We start from the raw sequence: 25,754 nt of genomic DNA, 5'->3' as shown, positions 1-25,754 counted from the left end.
GCTTCCGACTAGTAAAGATAGATAAGCAAGTTTGGACACGTAATTACACTCACTATTTCAACTGCCATAGTGGTGGAAGCTTAGTTGATTGTTTAGGTTTCTTAGTATCCTGGCATGAATGACAGGATGAAGCAATTTTGTTCAAACGCACAATTTCAAAACGTAGTCAAACAGGTTCATGTTCACATTTCCTCCCCGGTGCGTATAAAACATTCCCCATTCCAAAGGGAGCTCCTCCTAGTGTCCTGGACCAATATTTATCCCTCAACCATCAAACTGATTATCTGGTCATTACTACATTGCTGTCTATGGGACTTTGCTTTGCTCTCATTGTAGTGCACTTTGGGACATCATGAGGTGGGGTAATCTTTGGTTTTTTTTGGAGCTTTTAAATAAGTTCTTTACTTCTAGTTTGACAAATCCAACTGCATGACTCTAGAAAGTTTAAAACAGTGGCCAAGAATACAGAGTACTAAATGGGTTAGTTTATACTTACTGTGATTTAGATAGAACTGAACAACTGGAAGCAGCGCTCTGGTAAAACCAGAGTCTGCACAGATCCTCCCATATAGTGCTTTCACCACTGGAAAGGCTCGATACACAAACGAAGGATCTTGTTGACAGATCAGGTCTAACAAAGTCACTGCTTCAATAAGACACTAGAAAACAAACACAAGACGCAATAAGTCAGTCAATGATAAAGCAAAGCTGAAAATTTAAGGGAAAAAGTGTCAGCTGAAAGATAATCATGTTTTTCAACATTTTCTACAATTCTTTCACACATCTGGAATTTGCAAGTTCTCTTTCCTTGTTGGGATGAAGATGTTCTATAAAGTTTGGTCTAGCTGTCACAGTGGACTTCTCACCTATCGAGTTAATGTTAACACCCCACTGAATTTTTCTTTTGAAGCAAGACAACTTTTTGGAATGTAAAACTTTGCTTGCCCCCAGGGTCCTGCAGAATGTCATTTGTCCATTCTGAAATATTAGAAGTCCCCTGAAAACATTGGCAATTCAGGATCTGTTTCCAGAAGTGTTTTATGCAACTCCTGAATAGTGTAAATTATCAGAGGTCCTCTAGTGTTAGCCTTAGTTCCCACATGTTCAAGCCAACTGCCAAAGTGAGAGGATTGCTTGCACTTGCCAGATTGTTTGGGGAAAACAGCAGGAACAGAGGTGTATTCGCTAAACAACCACTCCTGCAAACAAAGATATCTATTTACAGTGAAACTTGAGGGGATTTGGAGGCTGCGATCGCAAAATTGTTCACCTTGCTGTTCTCTGCTCTCCTTGCTAATTACCGTTCAGAAGAGAAGTAAATTTGGGAAGATCAAGATAAAAGGTAAATAAATGGTTTTTAAGTACAAACCGTAAAGTTTACAAATAAAAACAATGCCAGTTTCACTGGGAAATATAGAATAACATGAGTCAATACAGAACACATTTCACTTAATTTAGAAATAGATCATATGTTCAAGCAGGGTCTACGTGGCTTCATGAAGGGGAAATCATGTCTGACAAATTTACAGGAATTATTTGATGAGGTAACAAACAGGTTAGATAGAGGGGAAGCAGTGGATGTAATATATTTGGATTTTCTGAAGGTGTTTGATGAGATGCCACACATTAGGGGCGGTATAAGTGCTCATAGTGTTGGAGGTAGTGTATTAGCATGGAGAGAGGATTGGCTAACTAACAGATGTCAAAGGGGGACATTTTCATGATGGCAAACTGTAACTATTGCAAGGCCATAGGGATCAGTGCTGGGGCCACAATTATTTACAATTTATCTTGAAGACTTGGATGAGTGAAGTGAATGTACATTAGCCAGGTTTGCAGATGACAAAATATCTGGGAAGGCAAGTGGTAAGGCTGATACTGAGTCTGCAGGGGTTAAGGGAGTAAGTAAAAACTTGGCACATGATTTGATGTCCTCTTGCACAAATCACAAAAAGCTAGCATCCAAGTTCACCTGGTAATAGGGAAGGGAAATGGAATGTTGGCCTTTATTTCAAAGAGAATAGAGTACAAAAATAGGGAGGTTTTGTTAGAACTATACTTGCACTACTCAGACCACAGCTAGAATACTGAACGTCTTGGGCCCCTTATCTTAGGGGAGGTTTTCTGATATTGGAGGCATTCCAGAGAAGATTCTCCAAGCTAATACCAAGTATGGAGAGACTGTCTTTTTCAGAGAGAAGGAGCAGATTGGAATATAGAGGAATGAGAGGAAACTTTATTGAAACACACAAGATTGTTAGGGGACTTGATAGGGTAGATACAGAAAGTCTGTTTTCCCTGATGGGAGAGTCTAGGACCAGAGGACATAATCTCAGCAGGAGGCGTCATACACTTAGGACAGAGACAAGGAGGAATTTGTGGAATTCTTTGCCAGACAGGGCTATCGAGTCTGGGTCACCGAGTAAAAATCTGTCTGTCTATCTCAGCCTTGGATATAAATTAGTAAAGGAATCAAGGGTTATGGGGAAAAGGCAGGAAAGAGGAGTTGAAAATTCTCAAATCAGCCATGATCTTGGTGATTGGTGGAGCACACAATGATCTGAATGGGCTACCCCTGTTTCTTAAGTCTTATGGTCTAATGGAGACATGGGCAACAACAATCAGGGTTGAGAGAGACTGAAGAGGTTCAGAAATTGAGCAGTTCCTACAAATAGAAAATTGCGATACCCAACACACCAGAATAAAATATTTGTCCACAAAAGGCTGAATAGGCTGGGTCTGTTTTTCACTGGAGCATAGGAGGTTCAGAGGTGACCTTATAGAAGTTTATAAAATGATGAGGGATATAGATAGTGTTAACAGTAGTCATCTTTTCCCTTTGATGGGGGATTTGAAGACTTGTAGGCACATTTTTAAAGGTGAGAGGAGAGAGAGAGAGAGATGAGGGACAAAATTTTTTTACACTGAAGGTGGTTCACATGTGAAATGAACTTCCTTGGGAAGTGGAGGATGCAGGTACAATTACAATGCTAAAAGACATTTTGAATAAGTACACAAGTAGAAATATTTTGGAGGGATATGGACCAGGAGCAGGCAAGTGGGACTAGTTTAGTTTAGGATGATGTTCGGCAAGGACCGGTTGGACCAAAGGGTCTGTTTCTGTGTTGTATTACTATGACTCTACGTTACACCAGAGAGCAAAGAAAGAGGTGACAGACTGATAACGTTCAATTGCAATGTCTATTATTCAAAACAACAGTGCTGAAATTACTTACAGCTTTCTGAAGTTCAGAGTCAGACTTCTTTATAGCTTCTGTTGCAAAAAGAAAGTTATTTTAAAATCAGTATTATGTAGTCACTGCAACATGCCAACATTAAATTTAGGAAAAATTTTGCTGTGGCTTCACTTTGCCACAAAGCTGCAAGTTACAGCAAGATTGTTGACACTGCATCACTTTCTGTTATTATATTTCATTAACATATCACACAGTCAGACTTGATCGCTTACACAATATTATCCATTATCTTTGGACACACTAAAGGGAAAAAAAAATTTCCTGAGCAATTGCTTGCGAAGTATCATTCAACAACATGGAGTGGAGTGTTCAGAGGAAATCTCCTAGGCTTCTTTTGTTTCAAGGTAAGTAATTTCAAGACTCAAGTTGGTACCACCGTTGCATGCCAGCAAGGGTCCATCTATAAGCAGGTTAATTGTGCCAATGACACTCATGGCTGTCCACAAAAAGAACTTGGCCCAACCTTGGGAAAAGTCAAAATCTCGAGCATTAAATACTGTAACTGAGAAACCACCCCTTCCTCCCACCATGGTAGTCAGAATTGGTGAGGAATGTCATCTAACAATGTCAACTTGTGTTTATATAGCAGCTTAATGGAGTAAAGCATCCTCAAATATTTTACTGTGTTATCAAAGTCTGACACTGAGCAATGGGAAGTGAGAAGAGATAACCAAAAGCTTGCTCAAAGGATTTATTTTATTCTTGATGTGAATACTGTTGGCAAAGCTGGCACTACCCACTCCTGACTGCCCTTGAGAAGGCAGTAGTAAAGTGTCATAAAAGCAATATTTAGATATATACTTGTGTTGTCATAACCTCTAAAAGGTACAGGCTAAAAACTGGAAAATAGGATGAGTGTGGTTAGATCTTTGCTGAATGGACTGGACACAAAGGCTGAATGGTCTGCTTCTGTACTGTTACATTCTAGAAAACTGCTGCCTTCCTGGTCTAAAATATTGTGCTTACATTGGACACAGCAAGTGAAGATGTCAGAGCTAAACCAGCAACCAAAGTTTGAAAATACGAAGATACAAATCAAAAGTATATGGCTGCAGATACAGGAGTCTCTCAGCATGCTCTAGTGGCAAAAAGCAAATAGTGCAAGTCACAATTAAACCGTGAAATCAAGCGCACGTTTCTGTACATTAAATTTTCAGCAAAATTAGCAAATTACTTATACCAGATAGTTTTGCCAGAACAATCCTTCAAGCAGTCACTTTTTTTCTAGGCTGAACTTACAAATGCAGTTGTAGATATAGTAAGTAATGCAAGAACTCACGACATGCAGAGAACTGGTTACCACTCGACATATTTGTGTAAGACTACAAAGCTATAACCACGTAGAGTCCATTGATTACAAACAAAACATTACCTGCAAAAATTTAATTCACCTCAATGTTTTGAGGATTCCTGCGTCATTCTAGATGCTAATGGCAAGTCAATACCACAAGTAAAAATACTGTATTAATGATCAATGTGTGCTGACAATTATTCAGTTGCTCATTAGCCTATGCAAAAGTTGTATTAACTTACAAGAAAACTGAAGAAACTACACGTAAAATAACTACTCAGTTAAACTGAACCAACATTCCAAATCAATACTCAAAACTGAATGATTTAGCAGACGTATGGCTCTGCAATCAGAAGTTAGGGTGCTAAGTAGAAAATTAGCAAACAGGCCCTCAAAATGTGTAAGTATCTGGACCATTCCCACCATCACGTGCAAATGAGTTTCAAAAACAGGAGGAGAAGACAGAGGAAGGCAAGACTGAAAAAAATTGGTTAATAGGAACAGCTTAAAATTCCTGGGATACTGAGACTGGGACAGATGTCATTTGTACAGGTTGCATCTGAACAGAACTGGGATGGAGCTCCTTGCGAGTGAGGTGTTGTGCTAGCCCTGGTGGGGAGGCGTTATACTTATTTCAACAGTGGGGTGTGAACCAGGAGAGAATATTAGAAAGTAATACCAGGGTGCATGAAATGTTGGATGAAGCAGATAGCACTAAAAAGTAAAGGAAAGTAAGTTAATAGGTGAAGTCAGAGTAAGGGAGAAAGTAACCAAATCGGAATCAGAGTTACATTGCATGTACAAGAACACATGCAGCACAATTAATAAGATTGAGCTGTTAAAGGCATATATATATTGCTTCGAGAGAGTATGCTGCGCTGACATGGACTTTGGCTTATGGAAGGGCAGGTCTAGCTGTTAAATATTCCTGGCTACAAGATGTGCAGAAATGATAGGAAAGAAACAAAAAAAGGAGGGGTGAGTTCAGGAGAGCACTGCAGTTCTGCACGAAGAAGAGGATATTCCAGAGGGTTCAAAGACAGAATCAACTTGGCTAGAGCTAAGGAATAAGATGTAGTATATACACTCCAGTTAATGGGATAGACAGAGAGAAACAAATCAGCAAGGAAATTACAGAGAGGTGTAAACAAAGTAGTTACAAAGGGGAACTTTAACTACCCGTATAATCGACTAGGATAGTGATAGTGTAAAGGGCATGAGGGACAAGTGCTTCCAAATTGTGTTCTGCAGAATTTCCTACAGCACTAATCAGGAGGTGAAAAGGCAAATACAAGAAACAAAGAAGGAAAAACGACTGGCAAATAATATATAAAGAAATCCTGAAGTGTTTGATCAATACATAAATAGTACAAAAGGTGATAAAAAGGAAGACTAGGATTTACACTTAGAGGCAAGAGGTGTGGTTGCAGTGTTAAATGAATTCTTTGCATCTGTCTTTACCTACGAGGCAGATGCCACCCAGGTCAAGGAGACAGAGGAGAAACTCAACCAAAAAGTTCAAAATTGAGAAGAAGGTAGCATTGGATAAGCTGTCAGTACCAAAACTGATACAACACTGGGACCAGATGAGATGCAAGCAAGAATACTGAAGGAAGTGGGGAAGAAACAGCAGAGGCACTGGAAAACACCTTTCAATCCTCCCTTGATTAATGGGTTGTGCTGGAGGATTGGAGAATTCAAACATTACACAAATGTTCAAAAAAGATTTGTTAAAGGTCAGCCCAGCAATTAAAGACAAGTAAGTTTATCTTTAGTGGCACAGAAAATTCTAGAAACAATTACTTGAGATAGAATTAGTAGTCACATGGAAAAATGTAGATTTATTCAGAAGAGTCAGCAAGGATTTAAGGGAAAATTGTGTCTAACTAACAAAGTGTTTTGAGGGGATGATAAGAGAGTGTTGATGACAGTGAAGCCTGTTGATGTGGTGTACGTGGACTTTCGAAACATATTTGATATGAGTACCACACAATACAGTGAGGAATAAAAGGGACAGCAGTAACATGAATAGCGGAGTCGCTGAGGGATAGGAAAGAGGGAGTAATAATTAATGGGTATGCCTCAGGCTGAAGTAGGATTTGTAGTGGAGATCCCTGGGGATCAGTAACAGACTCTTGCTTTTCCAGTTTTATATATAGTGTATAAACTGTCTAGATCTTGACGTTCAAGGAACTATTCTAAAGTACACGGATGACATAGAACTCAGGAGAATTGTAAACAGCAGGGAGGACAGTATAGAACTTCAAAAGGACATTGACACGTTGGCAGAGTGGGCAGATAGATGCCAGATGAGGCTCAATAGACAGAAGTGGAAGGCGATGCACTTTGGTGCAAAGAACATGGAGAAGCAATTTTTCTTAAAAAAAAAAAAAAGCCACAATCCTAAAAAAGGTGTTCAGGAGCAGAGACATGGATGCATGTACATTTGTCATCAAAACGTGACAGGAGAGGTAAAAGAATCTGTTAATGAAGCACACAGTACTCTAGGCTTTACAACTAGGAACAGGGAGGTCATGATGAACTTGTAGACGGCACCGGTCAGATCTCACGATGTATGGTTCCAGGTGACACACATTAGGAAGGCTGTAAATGTGTTGGGGACAGTGCAGAAGATGTTGACAAAAAATGACTCCAGGGTTAGATATTTCAGTTATGAGGAAACAATGGAGAAGTTGGGACTGTTTTCCTTGGGAAGGGGAAGACCAAATGAAAGATCAAACAGAAATTTTTAAAATCAGGAGGGGTCTGGAGCGAAGGTAGCACAAATCTGTTCCGATTTGTGAATGGATTGAGAATTAGAAGACACAGTTCTAAGATGTTTTAACATGAAGCAAAATGTGAGCTGAGAAAAAATGAAAACTTTCGAACATAGCAGGTAGATAGGGTCTAGAATGCACTGCATGGAAGTGTGGTTATGGCTGATTCAACTGAGGTGTTCAAAATTGCATCATTCCTATTTAAATAATCATACAGTGTGCTGAGTTATGGGAAAAGGCAGGCCATAAACCAAATGGCCTCACTCTGCCCTGTAACAATTCTGTGATTTTAAAGGAAGTAACAACTGATTATAATAAAAATTGCCATTAATTATCTTTACTTCATTACGAAAGTAAGTCAATGGAAGGCAGTGGCATGGTGGTAATGTCGGTAGACTAGCAATCCAGAACCCAGATGAATGTTCTGGGGAAATGGGTTCAAATCCTTGCATGGCAAATAGTGAAATTTGAATTCATTAAAAATATCTGGAAGAAAGCTGGCCTAATGGTATAACAACTGTCAACGGTCATAAAAGTCCATTTGGTTCACTGTAGTCCTTTAGTGAAGGAAATCTGCCGCCTTTATCTGGTACCTTGCCACAGCAATGTGGTTGACTTTTAACTGCTCTTTGGGCAATTAGGGATGGGCAATAAAGGCCAACTTAGTCAGAGACACCCTCACGCAAGCATGAACATGAAGGTTTTTTTAAAATTCATAAACTTGGTGCATCAATATGTTCTGCAGGTTTTTTTTTGACCATAGCTTCCACCACTGTGTGGAGATTAAATGCTATTTAAATAAAAAACAGAAAAAAACAGAGGCGTCTTAGTCAGAGACAATATCCAACAGCAGCAGTGGTCCACTTTAGGCAGGAGCAAATGACTGAGATGCTGGAATCACTTCAATACTTAACTGAGATATTCAGTGGACTGCTTGCAGAAAGCTAAAGTGCAACAGTACAAGGTTTAAAATGAAGGGATAAGCATAATTTCCCCCATACTGTACTCACTTCTATCACTCTGTTCAATTAACCGATTGCAATATTCAAACGTCTTCTCCCGCAGACGTTCTTTAGGGGGCATCAGACGACTTGATGTTGAGGAAGCAGAAAGCATTGACATTACAGAGCTGTCTAATTCAGACTTTTCATCTAGCAGACAAATAAAAAGATTAATCAACTTCTGTCAAACAGTAGCCTCTTGTTACAATGCAGGTCCGATCAGTTAATGGCGATGAGGATGATAAAGGAAAAACAATCTTAGTACAAGCACAGCAAACATTATTAGCAGTGAATATCAAAGTTGCACCTCTGCATTAACAATTACAAGAGGAAACAAAACCAAACAAGCTTTCTTAAAGTCAGTTTTTTTTCTTTCGGTATCTTATCTAAGATGAACAAAGTGTCACTTTGGACTAAACTTGTGTTCAAGCAATTTGGCTGTCCTCACCCACATTTGCTGGCTCTTTGCAAATCTGACAAAGATTTGTATCTGGACAAATCTGTATTGGAGATGTGACTGCTCAGAATGATTAAACTACAACTGTATGAATACCTTAAATGGAAGAAATGAAGATATTAATAAAAAGACAAACCACATGCAGATGTAGATTGCAGTTATAATCCAGAAAAATTAATTGTGGCGACATGCTGCCTCTGAATGCTTGAAAGATAAAATCTTTTCTAAAGTGGATGTTGATTTATCTGTGTCTGTGTCTGTGTCAATCCCATGCACAAGTTGTGTTAATGAGCGCAACACGACCAAGCAGTATCTCGCTTCAACAATTCAAGTTCAAAAGCCTAAGCCAAACAGCAATCTTGGCATTCAATTACATTTCCAATTACCAAATGGAAAAGAATTCCCTTTATCTTTTCTGTTTCCAACAGTTCCCTTCAGAATCCCAGTGAGATCTGTGAGCAATGACATAGTTAGCTACTGCTAAATACAGCCATCACAACCTTCCTCACGTGAGAGCTGTTCTAATATACAATGATATCATGAATGGAAACTAAAGAAATAATGTTAGCATCTACGCATATGACTAACAATTCATTATGTGGAATTTGACTGCAGCCACGTGGTCAATTTATTTATATTACAGCAGTTTTGTGCAACCGAACTATACTGACTCAAGTGACACAAAGCAACAGCAAGCCAAGTTCATTTCTCATAGCAAAACACATCAGATGGCAAAAGCTACATCAACAATGCAACCCCTACCATTTTGGATTTTTAACCAACCCTTTTAGACCTCAGAGATGTTGTAACACTTAAGACAGGTGGGACTTGAACCCAGACTCTTTGGCACAGAGGTAAGGACACTACCACAAAAGCCCCTCAAACCATTTTATTCTGGCTTGTTAGCCTTTGAGAACCTTCTTCACACCATCATTAGAAAAAGCAGCAGCGAGCCAAATGTTACTGCAGAACTTTCTCTAGCAAGTGCCCCTTTAACACAAATAGGGCAAAGGGATAATGCCAGTATCTGGCAGGCACTTTAACTACGGTTCCTAACTCCAGTTGAATGTATATCTGAAGGTTTCACAATATGACATGATGCCTAGTTAAACAGGCAACCTTTTATTCTTTTCTAATATTAAGACAAAAATCAAAAGTGCACATAACTTTATTTTATTTTATTTCTTCATGGGGACAAGCATTCATTCCAATCCTAACTGCCCTGGAGAGCAGTTAGGGCCAAGCATATTTCTAGGAGTCTGGGAGATGAATATGCAGGTGGAAGATTTCCTTTCTGCAGTACCTTAGTCGAGTAGATGGGTTTTTATAACAACTGACATTCTTGGTCTATCATGGACTGGCTGCCAATTCAGTTTTTCTTTCACCAACTAATGTATTTGCTGTGGTGGGATATGAACCTAGAGCAGGGCCTAGTCCAATGACATTATCAGTATGCCATCATTTCCCAGGTTGTTTTTTGACAATGATCGTGGAAAGTTATCTTAAAATCATGCAGGGTTGGCAACCTTGTCTGTCAGTCATTAAGAAAACTACAATGAGGCTGTTTGAGTATCAGGTGGTCATCAGAAATGCAAAAATGCAGCAGGACCTGGGCGTCTGTGTGCACCAGTTGCTGAAGGTAAGCATGCAGGTGCAGCAGACGGTAAAGAAGGCAAATGGTATGTTGGCCTTCATTGCGAGAGGTTTTGAGTACTGGAGCAGGGATGTTGTTGCTGCAGTTATACAGGGGCTTGGTGAGGCCACACTTAGAATATCGCGCACAGTTTTGGTCTCCTTGTCTGAGGAAGGATGCTCTTGCTCTCGAGGGAGTGCAGTGAAGGTTTACCAGGCTGATTGCAGGGATGGTGGGTCTGACATACGATGAGAGATTGTCTTCGCTGGAGTTCAGACGAATGAGGGGGAATCTCAGAGACTTATAAAATTCTAACAGGACTGGACAGGGTAGATGTTCATGATGGTGGGTGTGTCCAGAACCGGGGTCACAGTCTGAGGATTCAGATGGAATGATTACCACAGGAAGTAGTTGACGCCTAAACATTGAATGTATTCAAGAGGTGACTAGATATAGCACTTGGGGCCTATGCAATCAAAGTTGTGGGGAGAAAGCAGGATTAGGCTGTTGAGTTGGATGATCTGCCATGATCGTCAAGAAAGGTGGAGCCGGCTCAAAGGGCTGAATGGCCTCCTCTTGCTCCTATCTTCTTTGTTTCTATGTTTCTAAAAAACATCAAAGTTTGAACACTTGATGGAATATCATGTTTCTCCGTGTTTATAGAACAGAGTATTCCTGGAACTGAGATCAAGCAAACACAGCCAGAAGAGAAGCACAGTCGGTGAATGCTCAAAACACACAGATGAGGCAAAGAGAGAAGCAATGGTTTGGGTATGCACTTTTCTTGGAACCAAATCTCTCCTCTGAACCGAGGCCAATCGATCAGCTGTGAATTTTCAGATTCTCTTTAATTAATAAAATGCTCACAAACAAAATCAGAGGTTACACATTTCACTAGCAAGCTACCTGCATCATTGCTGTTGACTCCACTTGCTCCAAAATACAGCAGCCACTTTCTGATCATGGAGAAAGAGTGCATGTTGAGCCATTGGTCCTCAGTGTAATAATGGCCAATGGAAAGTAATGTGAAGAAATCACCTGCCACCGCTCCATCCACCTCTAAAATGGAAGCAGGCTAACCAAAAGTAAAAATGAACATTGTTAATATTAGATTGCCTGAACTGACTCATCAAGCTTTTCCTTTCCTCTAATGTACAAGCACCTTGTTGGAAGCCTATTCATCTTCATTGCTCCAACCTCTCCATTTCACAAGTGTAAGCTTTGATTTATTGTTTTGTAGGGTATTCAACAAGTTGCATCAAAAACTAACGTGTCCTTGTCTTTATTCAATGTCCACCTCTGCACGTTCTAACAGTGTTCACTGGTTAGTAATCAGAAGTAGTCAAAGAAGTTAATTATAAGTCTGTATCACTGCTGCAGTTAACTCTGAGCAAAGATATCACATGCCTATGGATTGAACTTAAGTTTTTATCATGTCCAGCCTAGCTATTCGAAAAGATTGATGAGCCGTTAGGGTATGAACAAAATTACACTGAACATTTAGGTGCCAGCTAACTCACAATACTGTTGCTTAATATTAAACAGTGAACAGCAAAAGATCACAAATTGATGTAATAGTTAGATCAAGTTCCAGTGATGCTCTCACTCTGGAAGAAGGGAGTTCAGGTGTGCAAATGTTATCATGGAGGTAGATAGAAACAAAAAAAACCAACAGATTTAGATCAGACAGGCCAAACCTTTCAAATGTGTTCTAGCAGCCATACAGAACTGCGTCGAAAAAGTTTTGGGTTCCATCCCAACCTCTCAACCAGGAGTGTAACAGCAGAAAGCAGAACAAAGTATCCCAATCCATATATTTCTCACCAACAGTTAATCAGCAGTAGACAATGCAGCAAAAGCATCACTATTTTGTTAACTCACGTATTTAATATCTGCACGAGAAACACCATCTTATTCCAGTCTTTAAAAGGGTTAATACAAGTGAATAGGATAGCAATAACAGACTTGAATAAGGCTGTAGCTTTCCATTACCTGTCGTGATCTTGGACTAAAGAAGCCTCCAGAAGAAAGGGGGACACCTTGTAGAGTACTTGCATAACGCAGCCAATCAACAAGCTTCTTACTAACAGCATTCACTTGTTCTGTTGTAAAGAAACAGCAAAATAGCCGAGTTTGAGTGGATTCCGATACTGCAGTCAGCGTACATGACTTTGTGGAATACTGTGCTTTGGGGTTTTCAGCTTGGAACCAGACTATACCAGAACGCAGTCTTCTCTTTTACTTCTTCCTTCTTATTACTCACTTGAAGTATAATTCACATTCACTTACACATTTTGGAAAAGCATTCTACTGAACTTAAGACTGACTGCAATGGTCTGCTTGTTCTAAACACTTCAGTTAGGGCAGCTGTGCAAGTTAACTGCAATAAGAAGTAACCTTGCAGCTCTTCAGTCCCTTAAAAAAATTATTTTCGTACAACGTAGTGATTGTAATGAGGTCAGCCAGGCGGACATTATAAGAATAGGAGTTCCCCGATTGGACCAGGTTAACAGCCCCAGTCAGGGGGCCCTGGCTGACAGGTATAAACACGAGAGTCAGAGATTCTGTTCACTCAGAGCTGGCTCTGAGGGAGTTGGAGTAGTGTCATGGACTCTCCACGTGTAAAGGGTGACTTGGTGATGGGATACCAGCCTCTGTGGAGTTATCGCATACTCATCAGGACATGGGATGCAGAGAGGAGAACACTCCATGTCAGTCAAGAACCCCACAAATCAGACTGATCATGAGCCCGACAAAGTGATCTTCTACCATTTGGCTCCACTTTTTGCACTTCAACAACAACTTATATTTATAAAGTACATTTAACATTGCAAATTAGTTTTGAGGCACTTAACAAGAATAAAATCTTTTTGACACTGAGCCACAGAAGGAAAGATGAGCAAAGGTTTGACCAGAGATCAGGTTTTAAGGAGCATCTTAAAAGAAGATAGACAGGTAGAGAGGTTTATGGTGCAAGTGGCTGAAAGATCACTAATGAAGGGATTTAAAGGGGAGGTGATAGCCTAGTGGTATTATCGTCAGACTCTTAATCCAAAGAATTAATGTTCTGTGAATCTGGGTTCAAATCCAGTCATGGCAGATAGTGGATTTTGAATTCAATGAAAAAAATAAAATCTAGAATCAGGAGTCTAATGATGACAATGAATCCATTGTTGATAATTGGGGAAAAAGCCATCTGGTTTACTAATGTTCTTTAGGGAATGAAATCTACCGTCACGTGATTCCAGACCCACAGCAATGTGGTTGACTCAACTGCTCTCTGGGCAATTAGGGATGGGCAATAAATGGCCTAGCCAGCAATGCCCTCATCCTGTGAATGAATTTAAAAAATTGAAATCAGAGCAGGTGTGTGGAGTGGAGGAGCATAGAGGATTCAAAAGCTTGTAGGGCTGGAAGAAGCTAAATCCAGAAAATTGCCCCAAGTGCACCTGTGTAAAGGATTCTACGCCCCACATCATACATCCTTTTGACCTCTGAGGCTTGCACTGGTCATTTATCACAAAACCACGAACAGCTTTTATGCTGTTGGTGTCACGCTTTAGGACACTTAAAGGATGCACAAACATATTTCAGCCAGTTGGTTTCAAATCCAGGTGCCAGCAGCGGTAGCAGTCTCCGAGCTGCTACCAGTGTTGTTCTAAATCAGCCCATGGAGAGAGACCTGCATGAGAAGGGCAGCAGTGGTAGATAAAACCAGGTACAGACAGGCCTTCAACCCGTTTCTGCCTGTCAATGCCAACAAGTGTGACATCATAGGATTTCTTTTTGGATTGGCCAAGTGGTTTAAATCAAGAGACATTATTACAGCAGAAGTGTACTGTTAAGAAATTCACTTTTAAAATAATTAACATCCAAATTAATCAACTGAACAGATTAGAGATAGCGGGCAGCTGCTATGTTACAGCTGAAGGATATGGTGTCAGTGCAATCCACGTTTGCAGGAAGCGTTGGCTTCTCCAGGAACTTCAGCACAAAAGTTGATGAGCTAGAATGTGAGCTGCAGTCACCTGGGCACGGTTTCAGGCTTTTTATCCGAACGTATGCAGCATTTGTGACAGGACAGATGTTGATGGTACAAATAGAGGTAAATAAATATGAATTAATAGCTCTTATGGAGACATGGTTGCAGGACAATCAAGACTGGGAATTCAATATTTATGAGTATTTGACATTCTAGACAAATAGGCAAACTACAAGAGGAGGTAGGGTAGATGGTTAATAAAGGAAGATGCCAGCACAGTGCTGAGTAGTGATATATGTGCATAGATCATGATTTGGAATCTGTTGTGTGGAAATAATGAGTAACAAAAAGGGAAAGAAGTCAGATGTGGCAGCTGCTTAAATGCTCCTGAAGCACTGATTTTGTTCTACAGTGAGGCAAAGTTGGAAAATAATGGATGCATGTAAGAAGAGCACTACAATGGTCCTCGATGATGTTCATCTGCATAATAACATGGGCAATGATAACATGGAAGACAGATTTATACAGTACATCAGGGATTGTTCCTTAGAGCAGCAAGTTGTAGAACCTACCTTGGAACAAAGTTTTTAGATCTCATTACGAGGTCTGATAAATAAGTGATTTCATAGTTAAGGATCCTCTCAGCATGGCAATCACAACATAGTAGAGTTTCAAATATAGTTTGCGGGAGAACAATTCAGGTCTCAAAACGAGTGTCCTCAACTTAAATAAGGGCAATCACAGAGGCACAAAGAAAGAGTTATTTAAAACTAACTGCGAAAATAGACTAAGGAAAGTCAGTGGAAGTGCAGTGGCAGACATTTAAACAGATATTTCATAATGCTTCGTTAAACTTTATGTTTGTCAAAAATGACGCAACAAGAAAGATGATCCAAAAATGGTTCACAGAAGGTATTCAAGGAGAATATCCAAATCAAAAACTGACAAATACAAAGTGGCAAAACTAGTGGCAGGCCAAAGACTAAAATTTTTTTTTTTGAATCAGCAGTGGATGGCTGAAAAGCTAATAAAGAAGGAGAAAAATTCATCATGAAAGTGAATTGGCGAATACATAAAAGACAAACTGCAAGAGCTTCTACAGATATATAAAAGAGACCGTGGAACCCTTGGAGGTTGCAACTAAGAAAATAATGCAGAATAGAGAATTAGTAGATAATTTAAACAAATATTGGTCTTCATGGTAGATTTTGGAAGCTTTCCTAGGCTGATTCCTGGGTTGAAGGGACTGAGGTATCAAGAACTGCTAAACAGATTAGGCCTTTATTCACTAATGTCTAGGAGAACTGAGGTTGATCTTACTGAAACATACATGGGCCTGAGTGGGGCTTGACAGGGTAGAAATTGAGAAGATTTTTCCACTAATGGGGTAATCTCAAACCATAGGACACAGTTACAGAATAAGAGGACACTCATTTAAAACTGACAGGAAAACTGCCAAAGGAATTTCCTCTCCCAGAGGGTAATGAGGAATCTTTCTCTGCATTTCTAAAGCACGTGAGAAACGTGATGGAAATAAAGTGCTGGTGAAGTCAGTGGGTGGAAGGATGGGGAGATTAAGAGGAGGTGGTTACATTTCCAGGTACAACATAATTGCTTCAACACACTGCATCACCTGAAAAAAACAGCTACAGCTGATACTTCCTGCAAATTTAATGAAATCACTCCCCTTTTAAACTGACAAGTTATGGTGCTTTTTACTTTTCATTTTATGCCACAAAGATAGATGAAAGTGCACAGAAAGACCTGTTGTGTTACTGTTCTGTCCTATTAAAACTGTTTGGAGTCTACTGCTACATCAATTTGCAAGACATCTTTCACTGGTGTTTATAAGAATTCACAAGTTAGGCAGTATGGATTAGACTGTTCTAAGGGGGTTTGCATTTGTTATAGGGGCCAGAGCATATTTAGAAACTAAACCGGCACAGATGGGGATTATAGTACTGCATATATAATAGAAAGCACAAGATCCAGACTTAAATTCTCAGTTTGATCGAGTAAAGAATTCCTTTGGGAGTGAGCTACAGGAAAGCATCAAAAAGTTGTTATCATCAGTATAATCCAACATCACACCTGGATAACTTACCTTCATTGAGAGTTGTGGGTGCAACGTCAAGGACTTTGGACAAGATAGGCAGAAGAAACCGTGAACCTTGACTCTCAACTTGGCGAGATTCTAGCAGTTTCAAAACACGACTACACACAGCTTCAACATCACCATTTATACTCCCCTACAGAGAAGAATACAATGCCGCTGCTAAGTACATTTCTATTACGTAAACTTTTGTTCTCCTCTAGGTCCACTGAAAATCTAACTTTTTATTATTTCAAAATTCTACTTTGCAAAGTTTCACTTCTTTTGATGTTATACAACAGAAAAGCGGAGGGATGCTGTGCAGCAAAAGCTGTGAACTATACAACTTAAAAGGTAATCAAATGCCACACTAAAGGGATGCATCATGCAAAGAAATTAAACAGGTGGTTTTATTTTAGGGACTGCAAGATCCCAGTACATAAACCCTTCACTAGATATTCTAAAATAAAATTTATAATTATTTACAGGGGCTTCTTGTTCATTTACTTTTCCTTCCCTTTGAAAGGTGATAACCATTGTGTTCAAGCTCCACGAATACAGAACCAACCCTCCTTCCAATTATCCCACACAAGTCACCATTCCTGACATTCAAGCTTTGGCAGAGAATGTGACTACAATCAGGTTTAATCCTGGCTCACTCAACCTATACAGATGCATGATTTTTTAAAGCAGCAGTCACTTCACAGCACATGAGATCAAGAATCTGAATTGCTTTATTTGGTGAATATTGCAAAAGTCCTTTGGTTCCATATAGTTTCTGGCATTCAGGTTCAAAACATTCCACAGCAAATCTGGTGAAACAATTATGATAAAAGCAGAAACAGAAATTAATAAATAGACGTACACAACTTTAACCTAATCCTTATGGAAGAAACAGCTGCTATAGAAGGACAGAAACAAATATAGCAGATTAGTAACTGAGGATAGTGCTTGCAAAATCCCTTAGTGGCGAGGTCACAGAACAGTGATGTGATATGATCAGCAATTCAAAACAATATAATAACTTTAGTTTAGCTTGAACCACCCTTCCTTACCTGAGGCAGTATTATACTCGATAAAAGGCTCATGGTTTTCATATCATTCACCTCATCACAAGATAAAGTCAAAGAATTGCTTGGCAGGACCTCTCTCAGAATAGCCGAGCATAGAACAAGGACTGGCTGTGGCGCCTTCAGGAAACACAAGGTGCTGTGGAGTTTCTGTAGGACATCCCTGGGAAGACTGGGTATCAGACAGAAAAATGGCAGCACATTAGACTTTGACTTGTTAACTATCTGCACGTGTTCTAAATACATTCACGCCGTAAACACTTCCATCCTATGATTGCTGGCAGAGACAAAAAACAAGTCCCTCACATCTTTTCACAGGTTTCACTGATATTTAGTCACAGATACAGACTATCGAATGTCAGTCTGAAGTTATGAAATGGAATGCATACGATTACTGAGAAATTCAACAGGTGATTTAAAGAATATTCCAAAGCCAACTTGTAACTAATTTCGTTGAATCAAATAAAATTCCACGACAAAACTTGAATTATAAATGATTAAGGAAACCCTTCTTCCAGTCAGTAAACTCCAGTTCACAGTCAAATTGTCAGACTCCCTCTTGATTCTCCCCTTGTTTCAAACACAGACTCTTACGTTCTGCCATATTTTGTTGCTGAGACAATCAGGAAGAGTTTCTGTAGGGAATCAATAGCCTCCTTGTTGTATTCTTTATTCTGCAAAAGTGTGGAAATGCGGGAGCAGAATTTCTGTAGGTCTTCGTCTTGTACTTCTCTGAAAGGGAGCAGAGAACAGGTATTGAATAGAAACCGTGGTTAACCAAATGACAGAAGAGGTTCACGTTACTCACCCCATTTTCATGCATCTCTGAAAATGCTAGAAAATATAATTCAAAATGTCACTTAAATATCAACGCTGCCAACACAGTACAGGTTCCTGCAGCACTGGGTTCAATATAAGCCTTTCCTCGAGAACTTAGTAAATAATGAAATACCAGTCAGCAGCTCATACTTTTCAACTTAAGGAAGTGCTTCACTTCCATGGAGAGGGAGAATGGATTTACTAGAATGATTCCAAGGATAAGGAACTTCAGCTGATTGGGAAGACAAAGGGAGTTAACATGGATATTAAAATAACTGAGAAGAAACTGTTTTTACTGGCAGGTGTATCGCAAGCCAGAGGTCAGAGATTTAGGGCAATTGGCAAAGAACCTGAGGGGAGATTTTTTAAAAAAAAAGGCGAAAAGTTAGGATTAGGAATCTATTGCCTCAAAGGGTACGAAATCAGATTCAATAGTAAAACGTTAAAAAAAAAAAGGAATTAAAAGAGATTGTTAAGTTTGTGGCAAGGTGGTAATGTCAGAGAACTACTAATCGAGAGGTGCAGGCTAATACTCTAGGTATCTGGGTTCAAATTTCACCATGACAGCTAATTAAACTTAAATTCAATGAACAAATCTGTATTGAAAAATTAGTGAACTAAATGATTTGTACTGAGACTAATGTTCTTTAGTATATGAAATCTGCCTTACTTGCCTGGTCTTAATGTTACTGCAGGCCCACAATAATGTGGTTGATTCTTAACACTCCCAAAATAGCGTGGCAAGCCACTCAGTTCAAGGATAATTAGGAATGGACAATAAACGTTGACCTTGTCAGTGACACCTATGAAAGAAAAACTTTTTTTTTTTTTTTTTTAAAAATGTACTTGTAAATGAAAGATGTGCAGAATCACATGGAAAGAACAGGGGAGTGGGACTAATTGAATATCTCTGACAGCCACCATATAGAGGCTGAAAGTCCTCTTTCTACATTATACGCTCCTGACCTATGCCTTCAAAGAAGATAGGTGGAAGAGGTTTCCCTGCATACTGGTCAGAGAGCAAGCCCTTCTATCTGTCCACACTGAAAGCAAAGGCAAAAATACAGCACATCTTAGTCAGAAGACTTCGCTATACTGATGATACTTTGTTGAATTTCTGGATGAGAAATTTAACCATAAAAATTATGGATTGTCTCTCCCACACCTGCAAGTTGTTCTCCCTTACTATAAGCATCAAGAAAATTGTGGTTTGGGACAAGGAGCCACATCTCTTGATCACTAAAATCATTCACCAGTTGGAACTGGTTAATGTTACTACTTGCTTGAGAGATTGCACCAATTTTGAGCCGCACTGTTCCCAAAATCGTCACAAATGTGAAAATGTAATTAAACTATCAAAATGTCCAAATTACCCAACTGTCTAATTCAGGTTAAAAAAAAAGGGATAGACACCAGGTTTTTGTCATTGAGAGAGAAAATAACTTTATTGTAACCAAGCAGATCTTAACCAATGGCAAAAAAATATGAAAAATGAATTGATAATTTGTGATTATATATGTTAAACTTTACCCCTTTCAAATACACACAGAAACAGACAAGACAAATATTATAGTACGGAGGAAGAAAAATGTCAGGGAAACAGTTCTACATCACCAATCCAAATACCACAATTGTTCTCAATCCTTTCACTCTTCAATAATAAGTGTTACTTGCACAGCAATGATCACTCTTTAGTTCACTGGTTGGGTTTTAGAATTTTTCCTTTGCTTTAAGATTGATTTCTTTCAGCCTCTGAATGGAGGACTTGCTCTTTTGACAGAAGAGCAACTTTACCAAGAGAGAGCAGACAGCAGAGCTGTTCCGAGGGTTTCTCTCAGAATCTGTGTTAAGATGCATCTAAACCAGAGGATTGATACTGTGCTGAAATCTTGAACTCCCAAAAAGAGGATGCCAATTTGTCTGGACTCAACATCCTCAAAAACGTACCATTGAGGCATATTCATCAGTTAGCTCAGAGATAGTAAAAACTGCCGATGCTGGAGTCAGCAATAACACAGTGTGGAGCTGGAAGAGCACAGCAGGCCAGGCAGCATCAGACGAGCAGGAATGTTGACGTTTTGGGTCGGAACCCTTCTTCAGAAGTGAGGGAGGGGAAGGGAGCTCTGAACTAAATAGAGAGAGGAGGGGTAGGGCTTGGGAAGGTAGGTGGAATGGTGATAGGTGAGTGCAGGTAGGCAGTGGTGGGGATTGGTCAGTGAGGTGGGAGGAGCAGATAGGCAGGAGAGAAGATGGACAGGTTGTGTCAGGTCAAGGAGGCAGGAATGAGAGGGAGGGCTGGTCATGGGATAAGACAGAGGGTGGGGAGATTTTTAAATGGTAAAGTCCACATTGAGACCATTGGGTCATAGGCTCCCAAGGTGGAATATGAGGTGCTGCTCCTCCAGTTTCTGCGTGGTATCATTGTGACACTGGAGAAGGCCCAGGATGGACATGTCACCCAGAGAGTGGGAGCGGGGAGGTGAAATGGTTTGCCAGGGGTGGTGGGGCACCTATCCCTGCAACTGCAGGAAGTGCTACACCTGCCCCCTCACCTCCATCCAAAGCACCAAACAAACCTTTCACTTCAGACAGAGGTTCACCTGCACATCCGTCAATGTAGTCTATTGCATCCGCTGCTCCCGATGTGGCCTCCTCTACATCAGTGAGGCTAAGCGGAGGCTCAGAGACCGCTTTGTAGAGCACCCAATGGTCTCAAAGTGGACTTTACCAGTTTCAAAATCTCCCCAACCCCAGCTCATCTGATGCTGCCTGGCCTGTTGTGCTCTTGCAGCTCCACACTGTGTTATCTCATTTTCCTCAGTTAGCTGTAGTCTTTTCCCTCCCAAATTTGTACATTATTCCTTGTATATATTCCACTTTTAAAAGCAGTATCCATGTGCCTCATTTCAGTCCAAAGTCCAAAAGGCATGGTCTCTTACATACCTCCACCCTTGGAAGAGGCAAAACATTTTAAAAAATATATGTGTTGCACAACAAGGTGTATGGCAGATAGACAAAATGCAAAATTTAGGTACATCTTATACCACATTTTACAAATCTCTTTAATTCTTAACCTAGTCTATCATTTTTTACATTATCATTTGCAGCAACATAAACAATTTTTACATTAAATAGTTGAATCAATAACCTCAACCGAACAACTTCACATTGAGTTTTAAAGTTTTCAACAGAAACTGCTGGATAATGGCTAGACAGCTCTGCGACCCGGCATGTTACCAATACTGCAGGTTCAATTCCTGCACCAACTGAGATTACCATGGAGGTTCCACCTTCTCAACTTTGCCCGTCACTGGAGGCGTGGTGACTCTCAGGTTAAACTCATCACCAATCATCTTTCGCTAATGAGAGAGCAACTCTATGGTCCTCTGGGACTGTGGTGACCTTTACCTTATGTCAAACAGACTTAAAAAATACTGAAGGGCCAATAACAATCTCAATTGTTTCTATTATAAAGTACTTCTTCTGATATTGATTCAATTTCTTAGAAAATTATTCCACTGGTTTCTCTATTCCCAAGTCCTCATCTTGCAACAAATTTGCACCTACCATCCAAGTACCTAGCATCAACTGCCAATGTATAAAGTTCTTGCAAAGTCAGGGTGGCCAACACTGCTTCATTTATTAGAATTGTTTTCAGCGTCTCAAAGCCTGCTTGGCATTCTGCTGACCATACACCTTTGCCACTTTCCACCATAAATCTGTCAAACAATACTACTGTTGTGACGTTAGGAACAAAGTTTTCTTAAAACCCACAAAATTGCCAATAAACTTGAAATTTATTTTAGGAATGGGGAATTCTATTAGAGCCTTCATTTCTGCTGTTCTTGGCAATCCTTGTCCTACAACATGTTCTAAATAAGTTACCCGCACTTTTGCAAAATTGCCATAGACAGGATTACGAAGACAGCAAATTGTAATTCTTAAACCGGTTTTCTTCCCAGATCTTCCTGAATATTACATGGTGTCTAAACAAATTATAGCATTTTAGCTACAACTTGATTCATACATCTTTGCAATGTAACGGGCGCACTTTTATACCCAAATGGCATCATTTGACCATGACGTAACCTATTTGCTATAACAAAAGGCAAATATTATTTTATTTGTTGATGCTGATGTTGATCGTACTTGCCAGCATCCTTTTAATAGGTCAATCTTTGACAGGAATGAGATGCCAATAAACTCATCACTAAATCTTCTAACTGAGGAACTGGGTAGGTTTCTGCTTTCTTGCTGTATTTACTTTTCTGTAAACTTTGCAGAATCAAGTTGATCCATCTGGTTGAGGACTAACATTACAGGTGAACGACAGCTGCTTTGACTAAGATTAATCAAGTGATTGTGCGTGCTGGCAAATCTCCATTTTCAGCTGAGCTTGTTTTTCTGGGCTCAACCAATAAGGATGCTATCTTGTCAGCACCAATTCCTCTAGTCCACATTATGTCTAACTAACAGAGTACATCCAGATGTATCTCTACAGATTTTCTGGTAATTCCTCAGTAATCTTAGTAGATCTTCCCATTATCCCTACTCCAAGTACAGAAACCACATCTAACCTTCCCAGTGTTTTATAGTGGCTGAATTGAATTGTAGGAAGTTTATTTTGTGAACTACCTACCTCACTCTTAATGCTTCTGGCATCATCCACTACTTCTTAGGATCAGGAGTACCTTTCAGATAAGTCACTTCACTAACTCTCCTAATTACCTCATATGGATCACTGAATTTTGCTTTCAGAAATTCACCTGACAAAGGCATTAAGGGCACATTTCAAGCAGAAATGAAGTATTTGAGCTGTAGCATGTTGGTATGCACATTTTGTTTTTGCTTGTGAAATTTTCAAGTCCTCCAGTGCTACTCTATATGTACTCGAGTGTCTCTCTAGAAACATGAACGTAATCCAACATTAAAGATTTGTGTTTTTGCTTTAAAAACTTCTCTTTAATCAATTTTAATGTATCTTGTCTCATGACCATACACCAATTCATACGGGCTGAAACCAGTAGATTCACTAGAGACATCGGTGGTAGCAAATGATAAGAAATCTATCCCTTTTTCCAATGCTGAGTGTATTTGTAATTAGAGGCTGTAATCATTATTTTGACAGTTGATGGGATCTCTCCAAAGCTCCTTGTGTTTGTAGATGATGGACAGTTGACTTGGTTTATAACCGCATTGTCTCAAAATTTTCAGGTTATAATTGGCAAATTTGGAACCTAGCTGAGATTATATTTCAATTGGCAGTCCATACAGATTGAAAAAATGCGGAGTTAATTTTTTCACTACTATGCTAAAACATCCTTAAAAGTAATAGCTTCCAGAAATTAGGTTGCCATATCCATAATTATAAAGAATAGCATCCGGCTTTTGTTTTCAGCAACGGCCCCTAGACACAATCTACTAAAGCTTGCTAAAAAGGTAGTCCAAAAACTGGTCTTATATTAAAAGTGCAGGATGGTTGACATGTTGATTGACACGTTGATGTCTATGATATGTTCTACAGAACTGCACTATATCTTTGTGATGTCTTGGCCACGTAAAATGCCTGTTTAGTGATGCTTAAGTTACTACATGTACTGATGTAGGCATTTCTTGAGCTACTCGCAACATCTCCTTAACAACTTCTGGGCAGTACCACTATCTGCTAAATGACCATCCATTCCTTGTCTGCAAGTCTATGAGGATTTCCCACATCAAAAGAACTCTGTTTTTAACATCATAACGCTCCAGAACTCTTTCAGCCTTAGTATGAGCTGCCGGTGTTCATTTACTTAACTCTGGATCTGCCTCCCGAGCCTCAAATAATGAAGGCATGCCAAAGACTTCTTTTGAAATGTCCCAAAAGAAAGTTTCAGCTGCTCTCACATCTACTTGTCATATTACTTTGACCCCTATCGATGAACTTCATTTAGCAACTTCCCTGGTCACAACACATGACGGAAAAGTACTTGTCTTGTGACTGTGCCATCCTCACATGGACTTTACATGATTATGGATGAAGCTACAAACTTCACCTCAGCTAAATCATTCCTCATGAGTAAATAAACATGATCTACAGGTCATTTCTTAAAAATTCATACCACCATTGTTCTGGACTACAAGTCACAATCCAATTTAGTGGCATGGTGTGAAGATAACAATCTCTCCCTCAACGTCTGCAAAACTAAAGAGCTGATCATCAACTTCAGGAAGCTAGGAGGGCACACCCCTATTGACATCGATGGAGCGGAGGTGAAGAGGATCAAGAACATCAAGTTCCTACAAGTGATAATAACCAACAATCTGTCCTGGACCACCCACATGGATGTCTCGGTCACGAAAGCACAATGACACCTCTTCTTCCTGAGGAATTTAAGGAAATTTGGCACGTCTGTAAGGACTCTCACCAAACTTCTACAGATGTACAATAGAAAGCATTGTATATGGATGCATCACAGCTTGGTACAGCAACTGCTCCACCAGAGTGTGAGAAACTACAGACAGCTGTGAACACAGCCCAGGCGATCATGCAAGCTGACATTCCATCTATTCACTCCATCTACAGTTCCTCAATGCCTTGGAAAGGCAGCTAACAAAGACCCCTCCCAGCCCAGTTATAATCTCTTCCAAACGCTTGTCAGGCAAAGATACAAAAGCTTAAACACACGTACCAACAGGTTCAAGAATAGCTTCTTCCCCATTATTATTAGATTTCTGAATGGACCTCTCAAAGTTCAAATCTAATGTTGATCTTGTTGTGTGAACCTACTTTGCAGCCATAACTTCGTATTCTTCGCTCTGTTCCATCACCCTCTGATCTTGGTATGTTATGATCTGCCTGTACGAAACTTCATTGTATTTAGTACATGACAATAATAATTCAAATCAAAATTTTACTTTATACAACAAAACTGTGATATACCTGCCAGTTATCCTAATTATGTTGGCTTTCACTGCACAATGTGATGTCAAAACTACATTCTTCTCCATCAAAAGAGTGAGTAGCTCCTTGGACTCAGTTATGGCTTTAGCCGCAGCACTTGACAAAAAAGAAAGGGCTGTCTTTCCTTTTGACAAAAGTCCTTAATCCTTCTCATCTATCCTATTCATTGCTCCTGCATTCATGGCAGTTTGTAGCTCCAGTTTTGTTGTTAAAACTGCAACTTGATTGGTGTTATTTGCCATTTTAGTTTATTTTTCAGATTCATTCTTACAAACCCTAATAAGTCCAATAGGTTTCCTTTGAATGTTCCAAAAATATGAACAAAAAAAGGTATCCCACTTTATTACAAAACACTTAGGCCTTTTTTTTTTTGAAAAGCACCTCCATCCTCAGTAATTTCATTTTTGATCTAGAGTGCTTCTCAGCGCATTC

At 39.6% G+C, this 25,754-nt stretch overlaps 1 protein-coding gene across 3 annotated transcripts in view; it reads right to left on the bottom strand.

The window, feature by feature from the left end:
* ap5z1 (adaptor related protein complex 5 subunit zeta 1) overlaps positions 1-25,754 on the bottom strand; it is a 52,973-nt gene that overhangs the window by 15,684 nt on the left and 11,535 nt on the right. For all 3 annotated transcript variants that reach the window (XM_048609405.1, XM_048609406.1, XM_048609407.1), the window contains exons 2-9: positions 18,155-18,292; positions 17,546-17,732; positions 16,503-16,647; positions 12,409-12,518; positions 11,323-11,491; positions 8,336-8,476; positions 3,237-3,274; positions 497-659 (exon numbers count right to left, since the gene is read on the bottom strand). In XM_048609405.1, coding sequence (XP_048465362.1) covers positions 497-659; positions 3,237-3,274; positions 8,336-8,476; positions 11,323-11,491; positions 12,409-12,518; positions 16,503-16,647; positions 17,546-17,732; positions 18,155-18,292 — 1,091 coding nt within the window. The remainder of the gene's footprint in view (positions 1-496; positions 660-3,236; positions 3,275-8,335; positions 8,477-11,322; positions 11,492-12,408; positions 12,519-16,502; positions 16,648-17,545; positions 17,733-18,154; positions 18,293-25,754) is intronic.

The sequence above is a fragment of the Rhincodon typus genome, chromosome 21 (genome assembly GCF_021869965.1).
Source record: "Rhincodon typus isolate 14 chromosome 21, sRhiTyp1.1, whole genome shotgun sequence".
NCBI lineage: Eukaryota > Metazoa > Chordata > Chondrichthyes > Orectolobiformes > Rhincodontidae > Rhincodon > Rhincodon typus.
Note: the sequence above shows the minus strand (reverse complement) of the source record. Positions and strands in the feature narration are given on the sequence as shown.